At 39.2% G+C, this 22194-nt stretch overlaps 3 gene segments (V, D, J or C); all 3 read right to left on the reverse strand.

The window, feature by feature from the left end:
* Positions 1 to 293: 293 nt before the first annotated feature.
* On the reverse strand, positions 294 to 911 carry LOC128099669 (Ig kappa chain V-III region PC 7175-like). The segment is given in 2 exon segments: positions 294 to 637; positions 863 to 911. Coding segments are annotated over 2 exon segments (393 nt in total).
* Positions 912 to 5463: 4552 nt separating this feature from the next.
* On the reverse strand, positions 5464 to 6146 carry LOC128099670 (immunoglobulin kappa variable 4-1-like). The segment is given in 2 exon segments: positions 5464 to 5885; positions 6094 to 6146. Coding segments are annotated over 2 exon segments (471 nt in total).
* A 2375-nt stretch (positions 6147 to 8521) lies between these two features.
* LOC128099671 (immunoglobulin kappa variable 4-1-like) lies at positions 8522 to 20386 on the reverse strand. The segment is given in 3 exon segments: positions 8522 to 8623; positions 19817 to 20136; positions 20338 to 20386. Coding segments are annotated over 3 exon segments (471 nt in total).
* Between the last annotated feature and the right edge of the window lie 1808 nt (positions 20387 to 22194).

Below are 22194 nucleotides of genomic sequence, written 5' to 3' on the forward strand. Positions count from 1 at the left end.
GAGCTCAGGGCCATCCTCCTTAACCCTCATAGTTGGAGTATTAGACACAAACCAAGCCAGGGCTTGCTTGTTATCAATAAACCCCTATGTGTTTTATATCAGATATTGACTCTGTGGGGGTCTTGCTCAGGGGTTTTGCAATGTGGGCACAACAGTAGGACAAACACACATATTAGTTTAAGAAATCTCTGTTTCACAGCTTCTCCCTTTTTACAAACAAGATTCCTAAAATGACATGGTTGAGATATCTGGTGAGAAACAGCTCAGAGACTGACCATCAGTGAGCAGCAACCCTAGGAGGTTTTTGTTGAGCCCTGGAGCACTGTGGGAGGAAGCTTCCTAGTCTGCTGACAGTAATAGGTTGCAGCATCATCAGCCTCCACAGGATGGATGGTGAGGGTGAAGTCTGTGCCAGACCCACTGCCACTGAACCTGGCAGGGATCCCAGATTCTAGGTTGGATGCTCTATAGATGAGGAGTTTGGGGGACTGTGCCGGTTTCTGTTGGTACCAGTTGATATAACTATAGCCAGAAAAAATGACACTTTCCCTGGCCCTGCAGGAGATGCCTGCCCTTTGCCCTAGAGACACAGGCAATGAAGCTGAAGACTGGGTCAGCACAATGTCACCAGTGGAGCCTGGAATGATAAACACACCTTGCTATCACAGATTTACTGATTGCACCCCAGTGTAAAGCCATCTCACATGTGGAATCTGTGTTAGTTATGAGCTACACTCTGAGAAGCCATAAAATAAAAGAAAAACATAAAAGCAATTAATGTCATGATTTCAATGATCAGGGTACCAAGGCATGGAAAAGAACAAGGGCTACAAGGGATGTTCCCAACACTGTACCCTCTCACCTGGACCCCAGAGCAGCAGTACCCACAGCAGGAGAGCGGCTGACCCCATCTCTGTGAGCTGCACTAGAGGCTGCTTCACGGGCACTGGCAAGCTGCCTTTAAAGATGATTTGAGCGATGGTGGCGCACGCCTTTAATCCCAGCACTCGGGAGGCAGAGCCAGGCGGATCTCTGTGAGTTCGAGGCCAGCCTGGACTACCAAGTGAGTCCCAGGAAAGGCGCAAAGCTACACAGAGAAACCCTGTCTCGAAAAACCAAAAAAAAAAAAAAAAAAAAAAAAAAGATGATTTGAGGAATCTGAACTGTGGTTAATGTCTCAATATGCAAATCAGCTCAGAAAAGCTTGATTCTGCTCAAAGGACACCTGCTCTTGTGTCACTCTGGGGCTGATAGAATTAACTAAGAATTCTCTAGAGCATTTTAAGTGTATTCCAAGTGATTTTGTGGCTGGCTCTGTGAAATCATCACATTCTGCTATTTTGAAGTTCCAGGTGGGGAGGACACTGCCACTACTCTGCTTGCTGAAAAGGATGTGAGTTATAGTAGCACTGTGATTACTCAGAATTAAACTTTTCAGAAGGATGTATTTATTTATAATTTATGTGTATATGTGTTTTGTTTGCATGTATGTCTGTGTACCACATGTGTGCCTGTTACCTTCAAATTCAAAAGGAAGAAAATGGATCCCCTGGAACTAGTGGGGCAGATGGTTGGGAACTACCATAGGGATGCTGGGAACTAAACCTATGTCCTCTGCAAGACCAGGAAGGGCTCTTATCCACTGATTCATCTCCTCTAGCTTAAACTAAGTTTTGTATATCATAGCAACATGTCTTGCATTGGATACTTCTCACCAATAGAAAACAATTGGGTTTAATAAGATGGGGAAAGAACAAGGTGTCACGGTTAGATTAGAAGGGACGTTGGCTCTACTAAGAGGCTTTAATGTAAATGTCATCAGGAGCAGAAGAGGCAGTGAACTGTGAGCATGGGATGAAGAAGGAGGCTGGAAACCTAACTTAGAGTGAACGGGCATCATTGAGGGTAAGTCAGGTCTCTCCATCTTCTCATTCCAAAGCCAATGCTGAGTCCACATGATGCCTTCACAAATGGGGGACCATTTTACCCTGTAACCAATAACACCTCCTCAGAATCCACAGTTCCTGTCATTCAGCATCCAGTTTAGGAGTCCCGGCTTTGTGGACAGAGTGGCATATATCCTGGCAATGTCCCTATTCTGAAACAGAAGGATAATGATGATGGGCTTTGTGTACCTCTGGACAATCACTATCAATTCAACACAGGACCATAGCTTTTAGAAAAATCCCAGATTAGCTGAGTAGTGAGGCCCTTTCATAATGAGCATTTCTCTTCTAAATGGCACCTGAACTGGAGGCTTTAAAAATGGGAAAATATTGTATACAATGACAACCTTTCGCCCTGAATCAAAACCAACTTGGTTATAGTATACAAACCTTTCAATGTACTCCTAGGTTTTGTTTGCCAAAATTGGGATGGTCCTAATGTTAATCATGTATACATATATACAATGCACATGTATATTATATACATGTACACATGGTAAATGAGATATATTTTAGATGTCTGATTAGTCCATTCTTTTTCATGTTGGTTAATTCTAAAGTTTTTCTGATGGTTTTCAGTGTGAATCCAAAGAGTAGTGCACTAAAAATACCCTCTGCTATTATATCAGGACATACCTCACCTTCCATGTCCATTGTATCCTGGTTTACTTTATAAAATTTGAGTCCCAAAGTTTGGTGTGTATTCATGTGGAATTGTTATGTACTTTCAATGACACAATTCTTGTATTGCTTTCCTTATGTGTTTAATTATGCTTTGTTTGGATTCTATTGTACTAGATATCAGTAGAGCTGTGCTTGAGCCCCCATTCTCTCCGTAGATTATTTCCAGTATTTGACTCTCAGCACATGTGTGTGTCTTTACCACTTAGGTGTGCTTTCTAAACAAAGTAAACTGTTACATATAATTCTTTAACCTCATCCAACAACATTCGTATATTTATTGCTGAATTGTCGTCACATAAGGTTATTAAGAAATGTTTTATTAATGTCTATAATTTTGTTGGGGTTTCCTGATTTATTAGATTGTTTTCCATTTTCCCTAGTCTTCAACTATGTTGGAGTTTACTGGTTTACAGTGTTGAACACACTGGATATTTTCCTGATAGCCATTGTTCATCCATCCCTCTCATGACATGAACGTTTATCTGTGCTCTCATGATTGAAACACTCTTTCTCCTATGTGCATAGTATTTTAGAGTATCTTCCACAGTGCTGTCTTCATGGTCATGAAATGCCTTAGTTTGTGATTGTCTTGTGATGTCCTTATTTCTCCCTCAATTAAAAATACAATTTTGCTGGAGATGGTTAACTTATTTAACAATTACTTACTATCAGGATCTGAAATATACTGTTCCATGCTTTTCCAGGCTTTACTGTTTCAAATGAGAGTTCAGATGTCATTATGATGTGCTTGTCTTTGGAGTTGAGTTGGTAATTTTCTGTTTTATTTTTTGACACTGGTTCTTTACTTTGTATTTTTTACATTATAGACACAATCTGTGACATGGAGAGGTTCTTCTCTGGTAATGTCCATTTAGGCAAGTAAACGCATTTCTGTGTTTGTCACTTTATTTCTTTATATTAAATTTTCTGTACTCATTTCACTCAATATATTCCCTATGCCTTTGTTTTTATCTCAGCTCTTCTATATACTATGATTCTTGGTATGGGGCTCTTCATCATATGCTAGAATTCTTTGACATTATATTCATGACAATTTTCTTTTACCAATAATGTTTCAATAGTGTTTCCACTTCAAACTTGATCCAGGAAATCTTTCTTCTGTTTTATTGAGACTATTGTTAATTTCCTTGTTCTGAGGGTTGTATTTGATGCATTAAAATTTTAATTCCCAGCATTTCATTTGTGTCTTTTCCTTTATTCACCTTTTCTGCTGTGTAGCTGTTTGTTTTATCCATCTTGTCTATGATTGCCTGTGTATCATTAGCTTTCGTCCCTACAGCCTTGACTGAATAAATATTTAGTTTGTATCTTTTCTGGAGATTCATCATTTTTGAAATCTTCACTAAACATTTTAGCAATTTAGACCTTTGAGATGAATCCTTGAGGGCATTATGATCCACTGGGGACATCATTTCTTATTGATTGTTCTTGATCTTGTGTTTCTTTGTTGGCTTAAGTACTACTTTGGTTTATTTGAGGCTTTTCTAAACTTAGCAACCTATACTCAAGGATTTACTGCCCAGAATCACTCAGAGAACCACTCAGCTTTAAGGAATTAGGAGATCTCCAGCAATTTTATGAAGCCTGTAACATACTTGTTCCCTGCCATATCTCCAAAATAGGTGCTCAGTAAGTTTCTTAATCAGAACATGGACACAATTAGTTAGCACATTTTTCACATGGGAGCACAAATATTCCCTTCTGAAAACATTAAGCTTTATTAATTGATATGAAATGTAAAGACTGGAAGGCAGAATCTGTTGACACAGAATTGTATCCAACATGAGTGTGAAGGGAGAGTTCTCAGTTTCCACAGTTGGAAATCAGATATGGATACTTCAGAGGGAGATGTGGCCCCAGAAACAAAGGTAAGAAATATCACATTTTCCCTTCTTTGCTGGTCCTAAGTGTGTGGATTCTGGGTATGTGAAGTTCATGTCTGTGTGTGTATCTATATGTGTATATGTATACATGTATATTTGCATATATGTGTATGTATATGTATGTGATGGATGGGTCGGTGTGGGTGGGTCTGTATTATGACAGAGACAAAGAGATAAAAGTAAAAGAAACTAGGGAAGAAAAGACAGCAGGAAATGGAAGGGGAAATGAGAAGGTTAGTGCATAGGGTCAAAATATATGATATACTAGAAAAACACAGCTTAAAAAAAAGAATATTGTGTACAATAAATTTACATCAATAAAATATTTTAAGAGTCAGCAAGATGGATCAGATGGCAAAGACATTTGCCACGAAGCCTGATGACAAACCTGAGTTTGATCCTCAGAACCCAAATGACAAAGAGACAATCAAGTCCAAGTGTCCTCTGACCTCCACAACTATGCCATGTCACATGTGTACCCAGAAACATTCCCAAAAATACACACAGACAGGGGTAATTAATTAAATAAAATGTAATAAAAGTTAAAAGAATTTATGGAAAGGAAAAGAAAAAATAGAAGAAATGGCCACCAATAAGGAAGTAAGAAAGCACTCCAGAATCTAGAAAAAGCAGGAAACACTCTTTCCATAGCCTCCAACAGAAATGCAGTTTGTCATCATCATCACTTCAGCCCATAGACTCCTATGATGGACACCAGAACTCCAGAAGTATAAACGATAGTTCCCTCATAGTCAAGCAACAGAGTTTTGGGTTATAGGTTACAGAAAGAATAAAAAAATAATACTGAGTTCTCCAGTGCATTTTCATATAAACGTTTTTCATATAAAAAACACGTAAGAGACATTGAACCCATCATATTTTGCTGGTGTCTGCAAACATTTTCATCAATGTTTCAGGTTCACTGACTCTCAGTCAAAAGGGGGAAGTGGAAGTGTGCAGGTCCAGGGCTGTGTGTGGTGCAGGCAGCTGATGAGACTCTCAGAGAAGGTTTTTGTTGAAGGCTGAAGCACTGTGGGAGGAGTACTATAATACTGCTGACAGTAATAATCTGCCAGATCCTCAGCCTGGACACTGCTGATGGTGAGAGTGAAATCTGTCCCAGACCCACTGCCTGTGAAGCGATCAGGGACCCCAGTGTCCCGAGTGGATGCAAAGTAGATCAGCAGTTTAGGAGACTGCCCTGGCTTTTGCTGGTACCAGGATAAGCCGTTCTTCTGGAGGAAGCTTGAATAAAGACTTTGGCTGGACTTGCAGCTGATGGTGACCATCTCTCCCACTGACACAGCCAGGGAGGATGGAGACTGGGTCATAACAATGTCTGCACAGGCACCTGCAATCAGGAAAACAAGTCATCATGCATAATAAAAAAAAAAAAACCACAGAATTTAATACACATGAAATTTGTCATTTAGTGTCCTTGTAATGCCATATTGTCAGAGTATTATTGCATAAAATTATTACATCCTGGCACACATTGTAAATTTTTTATATACAAAGAAATGACTCTAAAAAGATTATAACACTTTTCAATTTCTTACCAGACACCCAGAGCAGTAGGGACATGAGGACCTGGATCTGTGAATCCATTTTGCTCCCCCTGCCTGTCTAATGCTTCTCTGTATTAAAGATCTGACTGTAAAGATCTGGTTTATAAATTCTGAGTAGCTGGACTGGGCTGGAGGGGCCCATGCAAAGCAGTCAGCAAATACAAAGGCGGATGCCTGGGCAGTATGTGTGTCAGTGGCTGCTGTCAATCACAGGCAAATATACCATCACAAAGAGCATGAGAAATCACTGAAAGATATTGGCTGATAGCTCTCCAACAGAAATCTACTAGGATCTCTAATAATAGAAGCTTTGGTTACAATCCAAGACATATTTAAATCAGATGACTTGTGCAGAAACATTAGGAGAGCTATCTCAAATTGACAGTCCTAGGGAAATGATATGTTCAAAAAATTACAACAACAAATTAGGAAACAGAGTAAGAAAACATGCAGTAAAAGAAAGGAAGTAGACAAGGAAGAAAAGAGGAAAGCCAAAAAACAAGAGAATTGATCCTAATTATTTTCATTTCTCCCATCTCCAAAACAACTCTTACAGTAAGGACAAGGAACAGGGCCTTGGACATTTGGGTTCCAGTTTCTGGGCCACACACTGAAGAGAGATGTAAAGAGAAACCCATAATCGCTCTGTGGAAATCCTGGGGACATTAAATTAAACCTGAGATCAGAGGGACTTTAATCTCAAAGCAAAGTTAAACCCAACAGAAACTAACACGTGTCCTCCCTACAACTTCAGGACAGAAAGAGAACTCTACACTAGGGAAATGAAGAGGAATAAAGAAAAAAAGATTTCTTCAAGAATTCGTGGAAGACATACTTTGCCAAGAGTATTTATTCCAGAAATGCATACCCTAGGATAATTTAGATTAGCAGTATTAAAACTGGGTTAATGCTATGGAATAATGCTTTTGTACACTGGTTTAATAAAACACAGTTTGGCCAGTAGCCAGGCAGGAAGTATAGGCGGGATAAACAGACAAGGAGAGTTCTGGGAAGATGAAGGCTGAGTCAGGAGATGCTAGCCCGCTGTCCAGGGAGCAGCATGTAATGGCACACAGTAAAAGCCACAGAACACGTGGCAACATATAGATTTACAGAAATGGGCTGAGTTTAAGTGTAAGTTCTAGTCAATGGTAGGCCTGAGCTAATGGCTGAGAAGTTTTAATTAATATAAGCTTCAGTGATTTCTTGGGTCTGAGTGGCTGCAGCCCCGGTTGACAGGAGAACACTCCAGCTACAGGTTAAGATGGTCTTGCTGACAGAATGAAGAGGGGAAAACCCTTCCCAGCAGGGGGAACAACCATCCTAAATCATGTAACAATTTTACAGAAACCAATAAACCTCAACATCAGAGATGGTTCCCATCCATTGGAAAAAAATGTTTGAATATGAATGAAAATCAATAGCAATAACAGAAATCACAGAACCTGTCTGGACTTCAGGTTATTTGACTCTGAAAATATATATAAAAAGTTAACTATAAACCCAGTATTATGTATAAACTACAAAAAAAAAACAGAAAAATAGATGAATCATTAAAATATCACGGTAAGGAGTCAAGGTTCACATCTGAAATCCCACAACTGGGGAGATAGAAGCAGGAGAATGGGGCATTTGGGGCCAGATTTGAGGCTGGACTAATCTATGAATGGAAACAATCTCTCAAAAATATGTATTATAAATCAACTGGCTACAAAGCAGCTCATGGCATTTGATATGCAAAACAAAGTAGTTATCTGACATTAATGTTTAAGCATTAAGCCAAGAATACTACTGAAAATTAAATAAGCATTTAAGTAACATGCACTTACCTTTTTTATATTAATTATACAATTTTATACATCTACTTTTTGTGCACAAAATGTTAAATTATTTCTGATGAGCATTTTCAGATCTCCTCTGTCAACTGCAAACACACCATCATATGAGAGAGATAAAGAGGATGTGGATTAAGGAAGTTCCCAATCTCGAGGTCAAGAATATCACAGAGGAGTATCTGTCCTGTCAGTGTATAACAAGTTGTCATGTACTCTCGATCTTTGCTAAACTCTGTACTTTGCTTTGTGACAGCTGTAGTGAGCTCAGATTGTGTTTCATGTCATTTACTGCTGCTCATTCACATTGGACACATGGAGACTGGGGTCTTACAAATCCAAATCTCCTGCAGTTAATCATGTGCTTTTCACAGTGTGTAAGTGGGGAGCATGAAGACTAAAAGGACAAAATTTCTGTGTTCTTTTATGTGTAATAGAAAAAGCTGGATAGTCCTTAGTTACTGCTTTTCCCACAACTCAAGTTTCCACACTGTCCTGGTGCATTAGATTCCTTGGGCTGGGATTAAAAGTGAACAAACTACAAACCTACTGGCCGATAACAACACAGATTAATTTGCTCCCAGCGTTTATCCAGGAAGTCTGATGTTGATGACCTTGAGCTCATGGAACACAGCACCCTCTTCCATGGGTACCACTGTGGAATGACGCCCAGGGAAGTCGTATTTCATCTGTAAAATAAGCAAAATGGAGGAAGAAGATGTTGTCATTTATTATGGTGTAAAAGCACTCAATCTCTACATACAGGACAGTAGCCTAAAATGCAAACCTCCCTAAATAAATGGTCCAAATGCTATCACATGTTACTTATCTTTGGCACATCATTGAATATTTCCTGAAATTGTGTGAGAGGAAGAACAATAGACCAACAAGTTACAGCTGAGTTCTGTACACCATGGAAAATCAGCTTTATTCAGGCAAAACCTTAATGGTCCTTTCAGCTCCACCATCCTCAGTATGGAAAAATGAAGCAGAAGAATAAACATTATCCAATCTCTTCTAAATAAATAGATATGATTGAAGGTAAGGGAAGTTCCAGGGTATCAATAATTCTTATTGTTCTGAAGTTGATTAGTGACTTTTACATGATTTTTTTATGCCTTTGTATCATTTTTGGCTATGAGATAGAAACCAAAGCAAAAACAAAAATTCACCTCATCTGATTAATGAACTAAAAGGAAATCAGGATAGTGACTATAAATGACAGGCAGACAGAACAGAAAGAGCAAGCAGTATAAGCTGCTGGAGGGAATGCAACCTAGTACAACCACTGTGGACGTCAGAATGAAGTTCCACAAGAAAACATAAAAATATACAATATGATTTAGCTACTCCAGCACTAGGTATATTTCTGAACAAATATAAATCTTCATAACACAGATGTACTTCCACATCCATGTTTATTGCTGCACTATTCACAATAGTAAGAATTTAAATCAACCTAGTGTCTCTCAACAGGTGAATAGATTTTAAAAAAAAGGTACATAAAGCAAAGAAATTCGTACAGCTATAATAAAAATAGAAATCACATAAAAGTGTTAATTTTTTCTCTGTGGCTCAATATATAGATTCAATTCAAAAAACACTCATTGTGTATGTGAATACAATACTTATTATTCTTCATTTTGGGATGGAGTTCAGCCAACTTCTCCTGGTCCAGGCTGATTAGTGGCAGTCTTGAAATCTTCTACATCCTTGGTGTTTTCCTTACTGCATATCCCATCATTATCTGTGACAGCCATTGAGTGAGGTGGCACATGAATGGTTGAGTCAGGACATTTGCAAAGTCAAGGTAATCTAAAAACCTTAGTGAGACCAAACTAAAAAAAAATAAAAGGTTGTACTGCTCTTACAATGAGACCTTTTGAGTACCCAGATGAGAATACAACCTTGACAACACCTTGGCTATAACTTACTAGAGCCTGAGAAGAGGACCCAGTCATATCCTGCTCAGATAATTATGCTGAGCTCATAAGTCACTGAGTTTGTGATAACTTCTTGTGCAGTACTAGGAAAGTCATACAATACATACATACATACATACATACATACGTACATACATACATACATAAATACCATCCCGAGATAGGACTGTAACTTGAAAAACTCAGAGATATACATCTGAGGATCATTTTGTTGAGTTTTTCACTCCACGTGGGGAGGATACAAAAGCCCAAAGAAGGTTCATAAATGAGTGAAGAGTGTCTATGAAGTAAAACTTCCAAGACCATGACTTGTACACTTGGGCCTCTAGAGTTCATGTACCTGTAATGGGAAAACAACCAGAATATGAAAAGGACCTGGGTTAGTGTCATGTAATTCAGCAGTCAGGATGAAGAGGCTGGTGGGTTGCAGGATCATAGTCACTGTGTGCTAGATAGTGATTTCCAGGTCAGCTCAAGTTATATAGTGATACTTTGTACTCCTCCACCTAAGAAGACAACAAAATCAGGCAAGAAGAGAATATGGCCACATTGTGGAAGATATTATAGAGAAAGATGTGAGTATTGAACAAGGGGAAAAGAACAGCTAATGAGTCTAAGCCCATGAATGAGCATCTGATGGGCCCAGAGAGGGAGATCAGAAGCTAGGCAGTAAGTCAGCTGCAGGAGGCTTGGGTGTGTGATCTGCTGAATAGGGACTTTGAAATCTCAACCAAATAGAAGTGGAAATGTGACATCAGACTGAGGATGTCAACTACTGTCTTCAAGAAAACTAGCAATCTTCAATATTCAAAGCTCTAATTTTGAGAGACCAAGGAAAATTTCCTGTAAATTTTAAATGATTGTATACTCAAATCAATTGAACATAAAAAAATGCTTTGAAATCGTATCATGGGGATCTTTTTTTATTATTTTATTTTACAATACAATTCAGTTCTACACATCAGCCATGGATTTCCTTGTTCTCCCCCCTCCCTCAACCCTTCCCTTTTCCCCAGCCCACCTCCCAAACCACCTCCTCCATGGCAAAGCCTCCCCCGAGGACTGAGATCAACCTGGTAGACTCAGTCCAGGTAGGTCCAGTCCCCTCCTCCCAGACTGAGCCAAGCGACCCTGCATAAGCACCAGGTTTCAAACAGCCAACTCATGCAATGAGCACAGGAACTGGTCCCACTGCCTGGATGCCTCCCAAATAGATCAAGCCAATCGACTGTCCAAAACAAAATGTGCTACTAATGTAAAATATATTCTAAAGACTTACACACAGTTTATATTACATTTTAAAGTGGCTAAAAATTAAAATTTACTGTGTAGCTCTTATCATGCTGTCTGGTGCTAAGAAGACATCTGTCACCTGCCTCTTCCATACAGATGACCGGGAGCGCCCATTGTAGTTACCAAGTGTATCTCCATGGACAGCTCCCTGTCTAGCAAAGGTCTGTAAGACAGACTGGGAAAGACACTTGAAAACAAACAGGCTGCAGCTTTGCTTTATCACTATCTTACATATTTGTTATCTACTTTTCAAATTGGACTGCACTAGGGATAAATCTTGGCCCCATTGCCAGTGGCCCCACATAATGCCCAAGTTACACAACTGTCACCCACATTCGGAGGGGGAATTGTGTTTGGTATGTAAAATGGGAAAAAAATCCCACTTTTAAATAAAAATAAAAAGAGCTAAGATGTTTAAAAAAAACAAATTTGACTGCAAAATAAACTAGCAATTTTATGACTTTTTATTTTTTCTATTGAACATAATAATCCTTTTTCAAGAGCAAAGGTAAATTTCTTCTGTTATTTATAACTTTAGAGCTGCCAAAAATTAGGACTGTCATTTATTAGACCTGGCCTATATTAAGAGATACATTAACCTATGCCATTACTTGTCACTTTATATCAGGCTCCAGAAGCCCATGAGAACTTCCTGTTTCCCTGTACAAAAATTACAACAATCTTCTAAGTAGAGAGGATGCTCCACAGTTCAGCTGTCAGATTGTTCCCACTATGGGGTCCACCTTTCTCTACCCATTTCATGAAAAAGAACTGATTTTCTGACATGTAAAAAATGAAAGGCACACATCTAATCTATAAAACATGGCTGAGGATGAGTTCTCTTCTTCCACTGTAGCCGAGGAGTGAAACCTTTTGCTGTAAAATTGCTAGTCATGGTCTTCTGACATTATGGAACCTGCTCATAAGTCATCTCAAATGTGATTTGTACAGTTTTGAGTAGAATCACCATGATGTATGTTCTTTTTCCTGTTGGTTCAGGACAGTTAATTCTGATATGTTACTCTGGTGGTGTTCATGTTTGACTGTGTAGTGGAATCATATTTTTCAAAAACTATCCCAACAGTGGCACATTTCCATCTGTTTTCCAACAAAGTCATTCAGATCCAATTTCCAACAAAAACTCTTGCTGTATTCATTTCATCTGCAAGAGCAATTGGCACATCTACCCTGTTTGGTGCAGCTCCCACAGAACATCTAACATGGAGTCTAATTATGTGCATAACTTGTCCAGCTCCCGATTCTTTAGCTGTGCAAATCTCATTTCCCAACTCCCTGTTGTGCTCAGTTTCTACTACTTGGTGTGTTTGCTGTATTAGCTGCTGGAGTTCCTGCTCTCCCTGCTTATGCTCCATCTCCATCTACCTAGTCATCCTTTCTAAGCCCATGAAATGTATTATCTTGGATGTATGGTTTTCATTGTCTTCTTCAATTCTCCCAAGAGTTTTGTAATCTGTCCTGTACGATTTCTTCTCGAACTTGATAAGTGCAAGGATTCTTGTTTACCCTGCAAATCATTAACTTGACCATGGAAATGTTTTATAAGCACCTCTTTAGTTGTGATTTTGCAATTCAGTTTGGCTGCTTTGAAAGAGAAATTTTTTAAGGCATTTCGGCAAAGGAGATTCTCTATTTCTCTCTGATGCGATGCTTTGACGGGCTCAAAACAAGTGGCAGTGTTGTCCTTGACCCTTTTCACTGGATTTTCAAATTGCTCTATTGATACTTCATATTCCATTCTCAGCTTATTTCTTTCTGAAATCAATCTGTCTATCTTATTTCTCAATTTGTAATTTTCTCATAAAACCTTTGAAGTATGGGAATCAGTAAAGGCATGTCTGTGGTACAGTTTGATGTGTAGGATTCCAGGGAAAGAGTTTGCATTTCCTATATTTGGGTGCCAAACTTCTTTCTTTAGCCTTTTGGCAGAAGTGTCCTCTCTGATCCTGGGGCTATGTCTGGACACCATCATTCTTTTATCCTTCTGAAGCCTCTCCACAGTTTTCAACAGGTCTTGTATCTCTCCCCTTTTTCTCCCAGTTCTTAGTCAAATCTTTCCAGCTGTGCTTTAGCAAGTGCCTGCTCTACCTGGAATTCTATGGACTGGAGGTTCTGATCCTCCTTGTCATTCTTCTTGTGATCTAACAGTATTTTCATGTTTAAGAACATCTATTTCAGCTTCCACCTTCTTTACAGTAATATAATGGACATTCTTTATGTCACCAAGTTCTGTCTCAAGTGCTTTTGATAGACATTTTTGGCTGCTTCAACAGTGTTACTTGCTATGGTTCTTTTGAAATTACTGATATTCTTTCAAATTAATTTTATAACAGTTGAGTGTAGAAATATGCCTATTTCTTCTAGATTTTCCAGTTTGGGGGAGAAGTATAAGATTTCTCAATACTCCTTAGTGATCATCTGCATTTTATGTGAATCTGTTGCAAACCTCTGTCTTCTGTCTCTGACTTTACTAATTTAAAATCTTTCTTTTTCTCTAGGTTAGTTTGCATGCTGTTGCTCATCTATTTATTAAAAAGAACAAATTCTTTGAATAATTTTACATATTCTTATTTTAATCACCATTTCATTACTTCCTGCCATAATTTTTGTCACCTCTGACCACTGACTGTCTCTGAGCTTGATTTGATCATTTCCTTAGACCTTGAGCCTCATCATTGTAGTGGGTAGCTGTTCCAACTTTGCTCTGGAAGTACTATCCCCATTGAGGCTTCCAGTAACGGTCATACCTACAAGATGGGGTGGAGTGAGGAGCCCTTAAGACCCGAGATCTGGGAGTACTGATTCTCTTGGTTCCTGGATCCTGGACGCTGGAGGTAGATTGAGCAGAGTTCTTCAGAGAACACTGCTAGACTGCACTACACCTTTTCCAGACCCTGTAACCTATCTCTTAACTTGTAAGTTACCCCACAAAATAAACCTCCCTTTTAACTATGTGGAGTTGCCTTAATACTTCAACCACTATCATATTGCTAAAAAAAAAAAAAAAAAAGTTTGAGAGATTTTTTCTGTCCCATATCAGAAGAGCCCTCTGGTGTGGGACAGAGAAAAAACAATATTTTTATTTAAAATAAGTTGATTATAATTGCAATCTGTTTCTAAAGAAGAAAAGGGAATAGTATAGATATATAGGATGAAAGGGTAGATTAATGAACCTACATTTAGAGAACAACAACTTGTTTAGAAATGTTTTACATTACTATGGATTTTAGTTTATTGATACAAGTTTAAAGTTAATTTTGTTATGCTGTGTGTATATTTCCACTCTTGTCTAAGGTACTATGTTTGTGCAGCTCATTTGAAATTGTAGCAGATAATTAAGAAATACAGATTAATAATTAGTCTTCTATGATAGTCAAACTTATAGTCATGTTAAGTTTTCTAGGTATACATAGATATAATTCAATTAGGTAGGTAATCTTCAAACACTTCAAAGACCTATAGAATATGTCATTTAAAATATTTTAAAAATATAGACTTTCTGGACAGTGAGACATGTCTGCTCCTGGCAGCACTGATTTACTTCAGAGAGGAGGATGGGCATCAAAAACACTCTATAGGGAGTTTATCTTCTTCTTGGCAGAAATAGCCATTTGGGCAAGAAACTGTTCATACCTGGACTGCTTGATTGACTGGACAGGACGCATAGGAAGGTGACCACTGAACTTTGCTTGGCAAAATGGTCCTTCGAGTTCCTGCGTCACAGAGGAAACTGCCAGACATTATACAGGATACAGAGAAAAGTGACTGAGAGACTCTAGGCCTGTGGGCTAAAAACAGATGCCTCAACTTACCAAAGGAGCTTTGGATGACTGTCCAGGCTGCCAGCTGTCTCTGTCTACTCTCACAAGACTCCTGAAAGTTGCTTGCATCTTTCTCCTGTTTCTCAGGTAATATTATATACTTCTGAGGTCTTTGATGTAGTTGAAGACTAGACAGTTACAATTTCCTTAGTTATGATAAAAGATAAGTTAGATATAAAACCTTAGACTCATAAATATTGGATAGATAGGATATCTTCTTTAATTTTTCCAAATACAAATAGACTAGATATTATAAATAGACTAGATATTGTAACTGTAATTCTTGCCTGATAATTGTTTTGTTATATGTAATTTTACTATGTTAAAGTTAAACCTTCCTTTTTGAAAAAATAAAAAATAATAGGGGAAGTGATGTGGATATCATTCTGTATAAATAAAATGCTGATTGGCCAGTAGCCAGGCAGGAAGTATAGGTGGGACAAGCAGAGAAGAGAATTCTGGGAACAGGAAGGTGGGAAGCAGAGTCACCAGCCAGACACAGAGGAAGTGAATGTAAAAGTACTGGTAAGCCACAAGCTATGTGGCAACTTATAGATTAATAGAAATGGGTTAATTTATGAGGTAAGAGCTAGTCAATAGTTAGCCTGAGCCAATGGCCAAGCAATTTTAATTAACAGGAGCTTCTGAGTGATTATTTTATAAGTGGGCTGCAGAACTACTGGAGAAAACTCTGTCTACACATCATTAGGTGCTTATTTGAGATCTCTCTGAATTTGGTCATTTACTTGAGGTCTTTCTGGTTTTAATGTAGGCATGCAAAGCCGTGAACTTCCCTCCAGGCATCACACAGCTGCCTCCCAAAGATGCAGGGAAGCAGTGTTGTCGTTTTCATTTGATTCTAGGAATTGCTTGTTTTTCTCCCTGACTTCTTCAGTAAATCAATGGTAATTTAGGAGGCTACTGTGCAGTCTCCAATTAATTATTTAGTCCCTATAATTTCTCTCTGTACTGGTTTCTAGTTTCATTTAGATTCTCTTACTTTTTTCAGACTTACATTGCAGCTTAAAATGAAGTCTATGTTTTTACAGGGTTGGTGGGATACTAAGAATGATAGATAATATACATGTATACATGACAGCTGGGATATATTTTAGATGTGATGGTGGCCATTCATTTCTCATGCAGTTAATTCTGAAGTTTCTCTATGGTTTTCATTGTGAATCTAAAGAAGAGAACAGTGTGTTGAAATTACCCTCTGCTATTGAATCAGGACAAATCTGACCTTTTGTGCCCATTCTATCTGTGGGACCCCCTTTTTCCTTGCAGTTCATTGGCCATCATTCCACAAGGACAAAGGGACAGAAATGGCAACAGAGCTCAAGATGGCCTATGAAAATGATAGAAATGGCCTTCTGGATGGCATCTTCAGTGAGGCAGCTTCACTTTATTCCAGAGTGAGGGAAGATGTAAAGGATGGGGACAGTGGCTGAGGCATCATATAATTTGCATTAAACAGCATGATCCTATTATAAAGCTCCTAGTACAAGTCTTATTATCACCTGTGGAAGAACAGTCCTGTCAAAAAGCTCCTTGTACAATGTCTACTTACCATATAGGCAACAGGCAGGAAACTTCTGCAGGGAACTGTATCAAGGGTCATACTAGAGATAAGTCAGGCACCCAGGCCAAGAAACAGTCTTCAAATAAAGTGATGTAGAGAACAGGGTGCCTTCCACCAGAGAGGTTTAAGCACATTTTTTGGTTAGAGACTTTTCTAAACTTAGCAACCTCCACTCAAGCATTCACTGGCCCAAATCACTCAAAGAACCATTTAGCTTTAAGGAATTGGGAGATCTCCTGAAATTTTATATAGTCTGTAACACAGTTGTTCTCTGCCTTATTTCCAAAACAAGTGTTCAATATATTTTAATGAGAATATGGACATGATTAGTTATCACATGGTTTGCACAGAAACACAAAATATTCCCCTCAAAAAACATGAAACTCTACTAATTGATATGAACTGTAAAGACTGGAAGGGAGCATCTGCTGACACAGTTAAATCCACCATTAGAGGGAAAGGAGGGATCTCAGCTTCACAGATGAAAATCAGATGCAGAGGTGATGTGGCCCCAGAAACAAAGGCAACAAATATCACAATTTCCTTCCTTTGCAGATCCTCAGTACGTGTATTTCTGTATGAGCGCATGAGTGTATATGTATGTATGTGTGAATGCATTGTTCATGTATGTGTATGTATGTGGATATGTGTGTGCCTGTGTGCGTAAGTGTGTATATGGGTGTGTGTGTGTGGCAGGATATGTAGGCATAAATGAGTGTATATGTATGAGAGACAGAGAGATAAAGGTAGAAGAGGGACTAAGGAAAGAAAAGACAGCAGGAGAGTGAATGGAAAACGCAGAAGGTTAGTGCATATGGTGAAAATACATGATATACTGGAAAACCATTGCTTCTAAGAAAATTGTGCACAATGAATTTACATTGATAAAAAATTTTAAGGGGCAGCAAGATGGATCAGATGGCAAATACACTTGCCACCAAGCCTAATGACAAACCTGACTTTGATCCCTGGAACCCTAATGACAAAGAAAGAGTCAAGTCCAAGTGTCCTCTGACCTCCACAATTATGCTATGTCACATATGCACCCAGAAACATGCACATGCATACACAAAACACACAAACGCACACTCACATGGACACAGAAAGGGGTACTTAATTAACTAAAATGTAATAAAAAGTAAAAGAATTTATGGAAAAGAAAAGAAAAATCAGAAGAAATGGACTCCAGTAAGGAATTAAGAAAACACTCCAGAGTCTAGAAAAAATAGGAAACACTCTTTCCACAGCCTCCAACAGAAATACAGTTTGTCATCATCATCACTTCAACCCATAGAATCTTTTTTTTTATTTAATTTTTTTATTTTTATTTTGTAATACAATTCAGTTCTACATATCAGCCTCGGATTCCCTTGTTCTCCCCCCTCCCGCCCCCCTCCCCTTCCCCGCAGCCTACGCCCTATTCCCACCTCCTCCAGGGCAAAGCCTCCCCTGAGGACTGAGATCAACCTGGTAGACTCAATCCAGGTAGGTCCAGTCCTCTCCTCCCAGGCCGAGCCAAGCGGTCCTGCATAGGCCCCAGGTTTCAAACAGCCAACTCATGCAATGAGCACAGGACCCAGTCCCACTGCCTGGATGCCTCCCAAACAGATCAAGCCAATCAACTGTCTCACCCATTGAGAGGGCCTGATCCAGTTGGGGGCCCCTCAGCCATTGGTTCATAGTTCATGTGTTTCCATTCGTTTGGCTATTTGTCCCTGTGCTTTATCCAACCTTGATCTCAACAATTCTCGCTCATATAAACCCTCCTCATTCTCGCTAATTGGACTCCCAGAAATCCACCCGAGGCCTAGCCATGGATCTCTGCATCCAGATCCCTCAGTAGTTGGATGGGGTTTCTAGCACGACAACTAGGGTGTTTGGCCATCCCATCACCAGAGTAGGTCAGTTCAGGCTGTCTCTCGACCATTGCCAGCAGTCTGTTGTGGGGGTATGTTTGTGGATTTCTGTGGGCCTCTCTAGCACTTTGCTTCTTCCTGTTCTCATGTGGTCTTCATTTACCATGGTCTCCTATTCCTTGTTCTCCCTCTCTGTTGTTGATCCAGCTGGGATCTCCTGCTCCCCCAAGCTCTCTTTCCCTCGACCCTCACCCTTCACTACCCCCACTCATGTCCAGGCTGTTCATGTAGGTCTCATTCCATTTCTCTGTCATTGGGCGATCCCTGTGTCTTTCTTTGGGTACTGTTTTCCAGGTAGCCTCCCTGGTGATATGAGTAGCAGTCCAGTCATCCTTGTTCCACATCTAGTATCCTCCTATGAGTGAGTACATACCATGTTTGTCTTTCTGAGTCTGGATTACCTCACTCAGGATGATTTTTTCTAGATCCATCCATTTGTCTGCAAACCTCATGATGTCATTGTTTTTCTCTGCTGAGTAGTATTCCATTGTGTATATGTACCACATTTTGTTTATCCATTCTTCAGTTGAAGGGCATCTAGGTTGTTTCCATTTTCTGGCTATTACAAATAATGCTGATATGAACATAGCTGAACAAATGCTCTTGTGGTGTGGTTGAGCATTCCTTGGGTATATGCCCAAGAGTGGTATAGCTGGGTCTTAGGGGAGATCGATTCCCAATTTTCTAAGAAAGCATCATATTGATTTCCAAAGTGGTTGTACAAGCTTGCATTCCCACCAGCAGTGGAGGAGAGTTCCCCTAGCTCCACATCCTCTCCAGCATAAGGTGTCTTCAATGTTTTTGATCTTAGCCATTCTGACAGGCGTAAGGTGGAATCTCAGAGTTGTTTTGATTTGCATTTCCCTGATGATTAGGGATGTTGAGCAATTCCTTAAATGTCTTTCAGCCATTTGAGTTTCCTCTGTTGAGAATTCTCTGTTTAGCTCTATAGCCCATTTCTTAATTGGACTGTTGCAGCCCATAGAATCTTATGATGGACACCAGAATTCCAGAACTATGAAAACATAAATCCCTCATATTCAAGCACAGAGTTTGTGCTAATGTGTTACAGAAGGAATAAAAAGATAATACTGAGTTCTCCGTTATATTATCGTATAAAGGTTTTTTGTACCAAAAGACATTAGAGACATTAAAACCATTATACTTTGCTGGGCTCTGCAAACTATCTCCATCAGTGTTTCAGGCACACCAGCTCTCAGGCAGAAAGGGGAAGTGTGCGGGTCCAGGGCTGTGTGTGGTGCAGGCAGCTGCTGAGACTCTCAGAGGTTTTTGTTGGAGGCTGAATTACTGTGGGAAGAGGGTAATAATGCTGCATACAGTAGTAATCTGCCAGGTCTTCAGCCTGGACACTGCTGATGGTGAGAGTGAAATCTGTCCCAGACCCACTGCCTGTGAAGCGATCAGGGACCCCAGTGTCCCGAGTGGATGCATAGTAGATCAGACGTTTAGGAGACTGCCCTGGTTTCTGCTGGTACCAGGACAAATAATTCTTCTGGTCTTTACTGTATAAAAGACTCTGACTGGACTTGCAGTTGATGGTGACCTTCTCTCCTGCTAACACAGCCAGGGAAGATGGAGACTGGGTCATCAGGATATCTGCACAGGCACCTGCAACAGGAATACATAATGAAAATGCATAATATGCAAACACAGAATGTAGTAACAGTTGAAATTTGTCATTTAATATTCTTGTAATATCATATTGTCAGAGCATTATTGTGTTGGAACTATTATGTTCTACCACACATTGTAAATTTCTTATATACAAAGAAGTGACTCTAAAACCATTATAATACTTTAAATTCTCACCAGACACCCAGAGCAGCAGGAACATGAGAACCTGGGTCTGTGACTCCATCTTGCTCCCCCTGCTGTCTGATGCTACTCAGTTCACACTGTAAAGGCCTGGTTTATAAATTCTGAGCAGCTGGGCTGGACTAGGGCAACCCATGCAAAGTAGTCAGCCAATACATAAGGAAAAGTCTGGACAGTGTTTGAGGGTGGCTGGTGTCAATTAACAGGCAAACATACCATCATAGGAAGCACGAGCAACCACTGAAAGATATTGGCTTACAGCTCTCCAATAGAAATCTACTAGGTGCTCAAATGGCAAATGTAGTTTAAAATCCAAGACATTTTTTTCAGGTGACTTTTGCAGAAACATTAGAACTACCTCAGATTGCTAGTCCTAAAAAAAATGTTTTGTTCAAAAAAATTACAACAATAAATTAGGTAACATAGATTTGAAAACATGCAATAAGAAAACAAAGGGTGGGAGGGAGAAAAGAGGGAAACCAAAAAAATGAGAGAATTAATACTAATTATTTTCATTATCTCCTATCTCCACAGCTGCTCTTACAGCAAGCACAATGAACAGTGCCTCAGACATTTGGGCTCCGGTTTCTGCACCAAACAAGGAACAATTACGCAAAGAGAAGCCCATAACCTTTCTTTGGAAATCCTGGGGACATTAATTTAAACCTGAGATCAGGGGAACTTTAATCTTGAAGAAAGGTAAACCCAATAGAAACTTACACACATCCTCTCTACAACTTCAGGAAACAGAAAGAAGGCTCTCCATTGGGGGAATGGAGGGGAATGAAAAATACAAGATTTCTCTAAGAAGTCATGGAAGACAAACACTGCCAAGAGTATTTATTGCAGAAATTCATACTCTAGGATAATTTAGAAATTAGGAGTATTGAAACTGAGTTAAGATGGTCTTGCTGACAGAGGGAATAGGAAGACAAAAAGCCTTCCCAGAAGGGAACTCCACTATCGTAAATCAAGTAACAATTTTACAGAAACCTATAGACCTCAACATCAGAGATTGTTCCTATCCAAAGGAGAAAAAATGTTTGCACATGAATGAAAACCAATAGGAATAACAAAAATCACAGAACCTGCCTGGACTTCAGGTTAGTGGACTCTGAAAGTATATATAAGAAGTATATTATAAACTTAGTGTTATGTATGAGGGATAAGAAATAGAAAAATTAATTAATTAATTAATTATTGTGACAAAAAGTCAAGATTCACATCTGTAATCCCAGAAATGGGGAGAGAAAGCAGGAGCATGAGGTGTATGAACACATAGCAAGTTCTTGGCCGGTCTAATCTATGCATGGAAACAATTTCTCAAAATTATATATTTTTAATCAACTCCTTACAAAGCAGCTCATGGCATTTGATATGCAAAGGAAAATAGTTATCTGAGGTTAACGTTTTAGCATTAAGACAAGAATATTATTGAAAATTAAATAGGCATTTAAGTAGCATGCACTTCCCTTTTATTTTGCATTATTTACATCATTTCATACATCTACTTTTCCTGTACAAAATGTTAAATTACTTCTGATGAGCATTTTTAGATCTTCCATGTAAACTGCTAACACACCATCATAAGAGAGAGACAAACAGTGTGTAGGTTGAGAAAGTTCCCAATCTCAAGGTCAAGAATATCACAGACAAGTAACTGCCTCAGTCACTGTCTAACAAGTTGTCGTGTGCTCTCAACATTTGCTAAACTTTGTACTTTGCTTTGTGACAGCTACAGTGAGCTCAGATTGTGCTTCACGTCATTTACTGCTGCTCATTCACATTGGACGCATGGAGACCGGGGTCTTATAAATCCAAAGTCTCTGGTAGTTAATCATGTGCTTCCCA

The sequence above is a fragment of the Peromyscus californicus genome, unplaced genomic scaffold (assembly GCF_007827085.1).
Source record: "Peromyscus californicus insignis strain IS unplaced genomic scaffold, ASM782708v3 Scaffold_6__1_contigs__length_162567912, whole genome shotgun sequence".
NCBI classification, from domain to species: domain Eukaryota; kingdom Metazoa; phylum Chordata; class Mammalia; order Rodentia; family Cricetidae; genus Peromyscus; species Peromyscus californicus.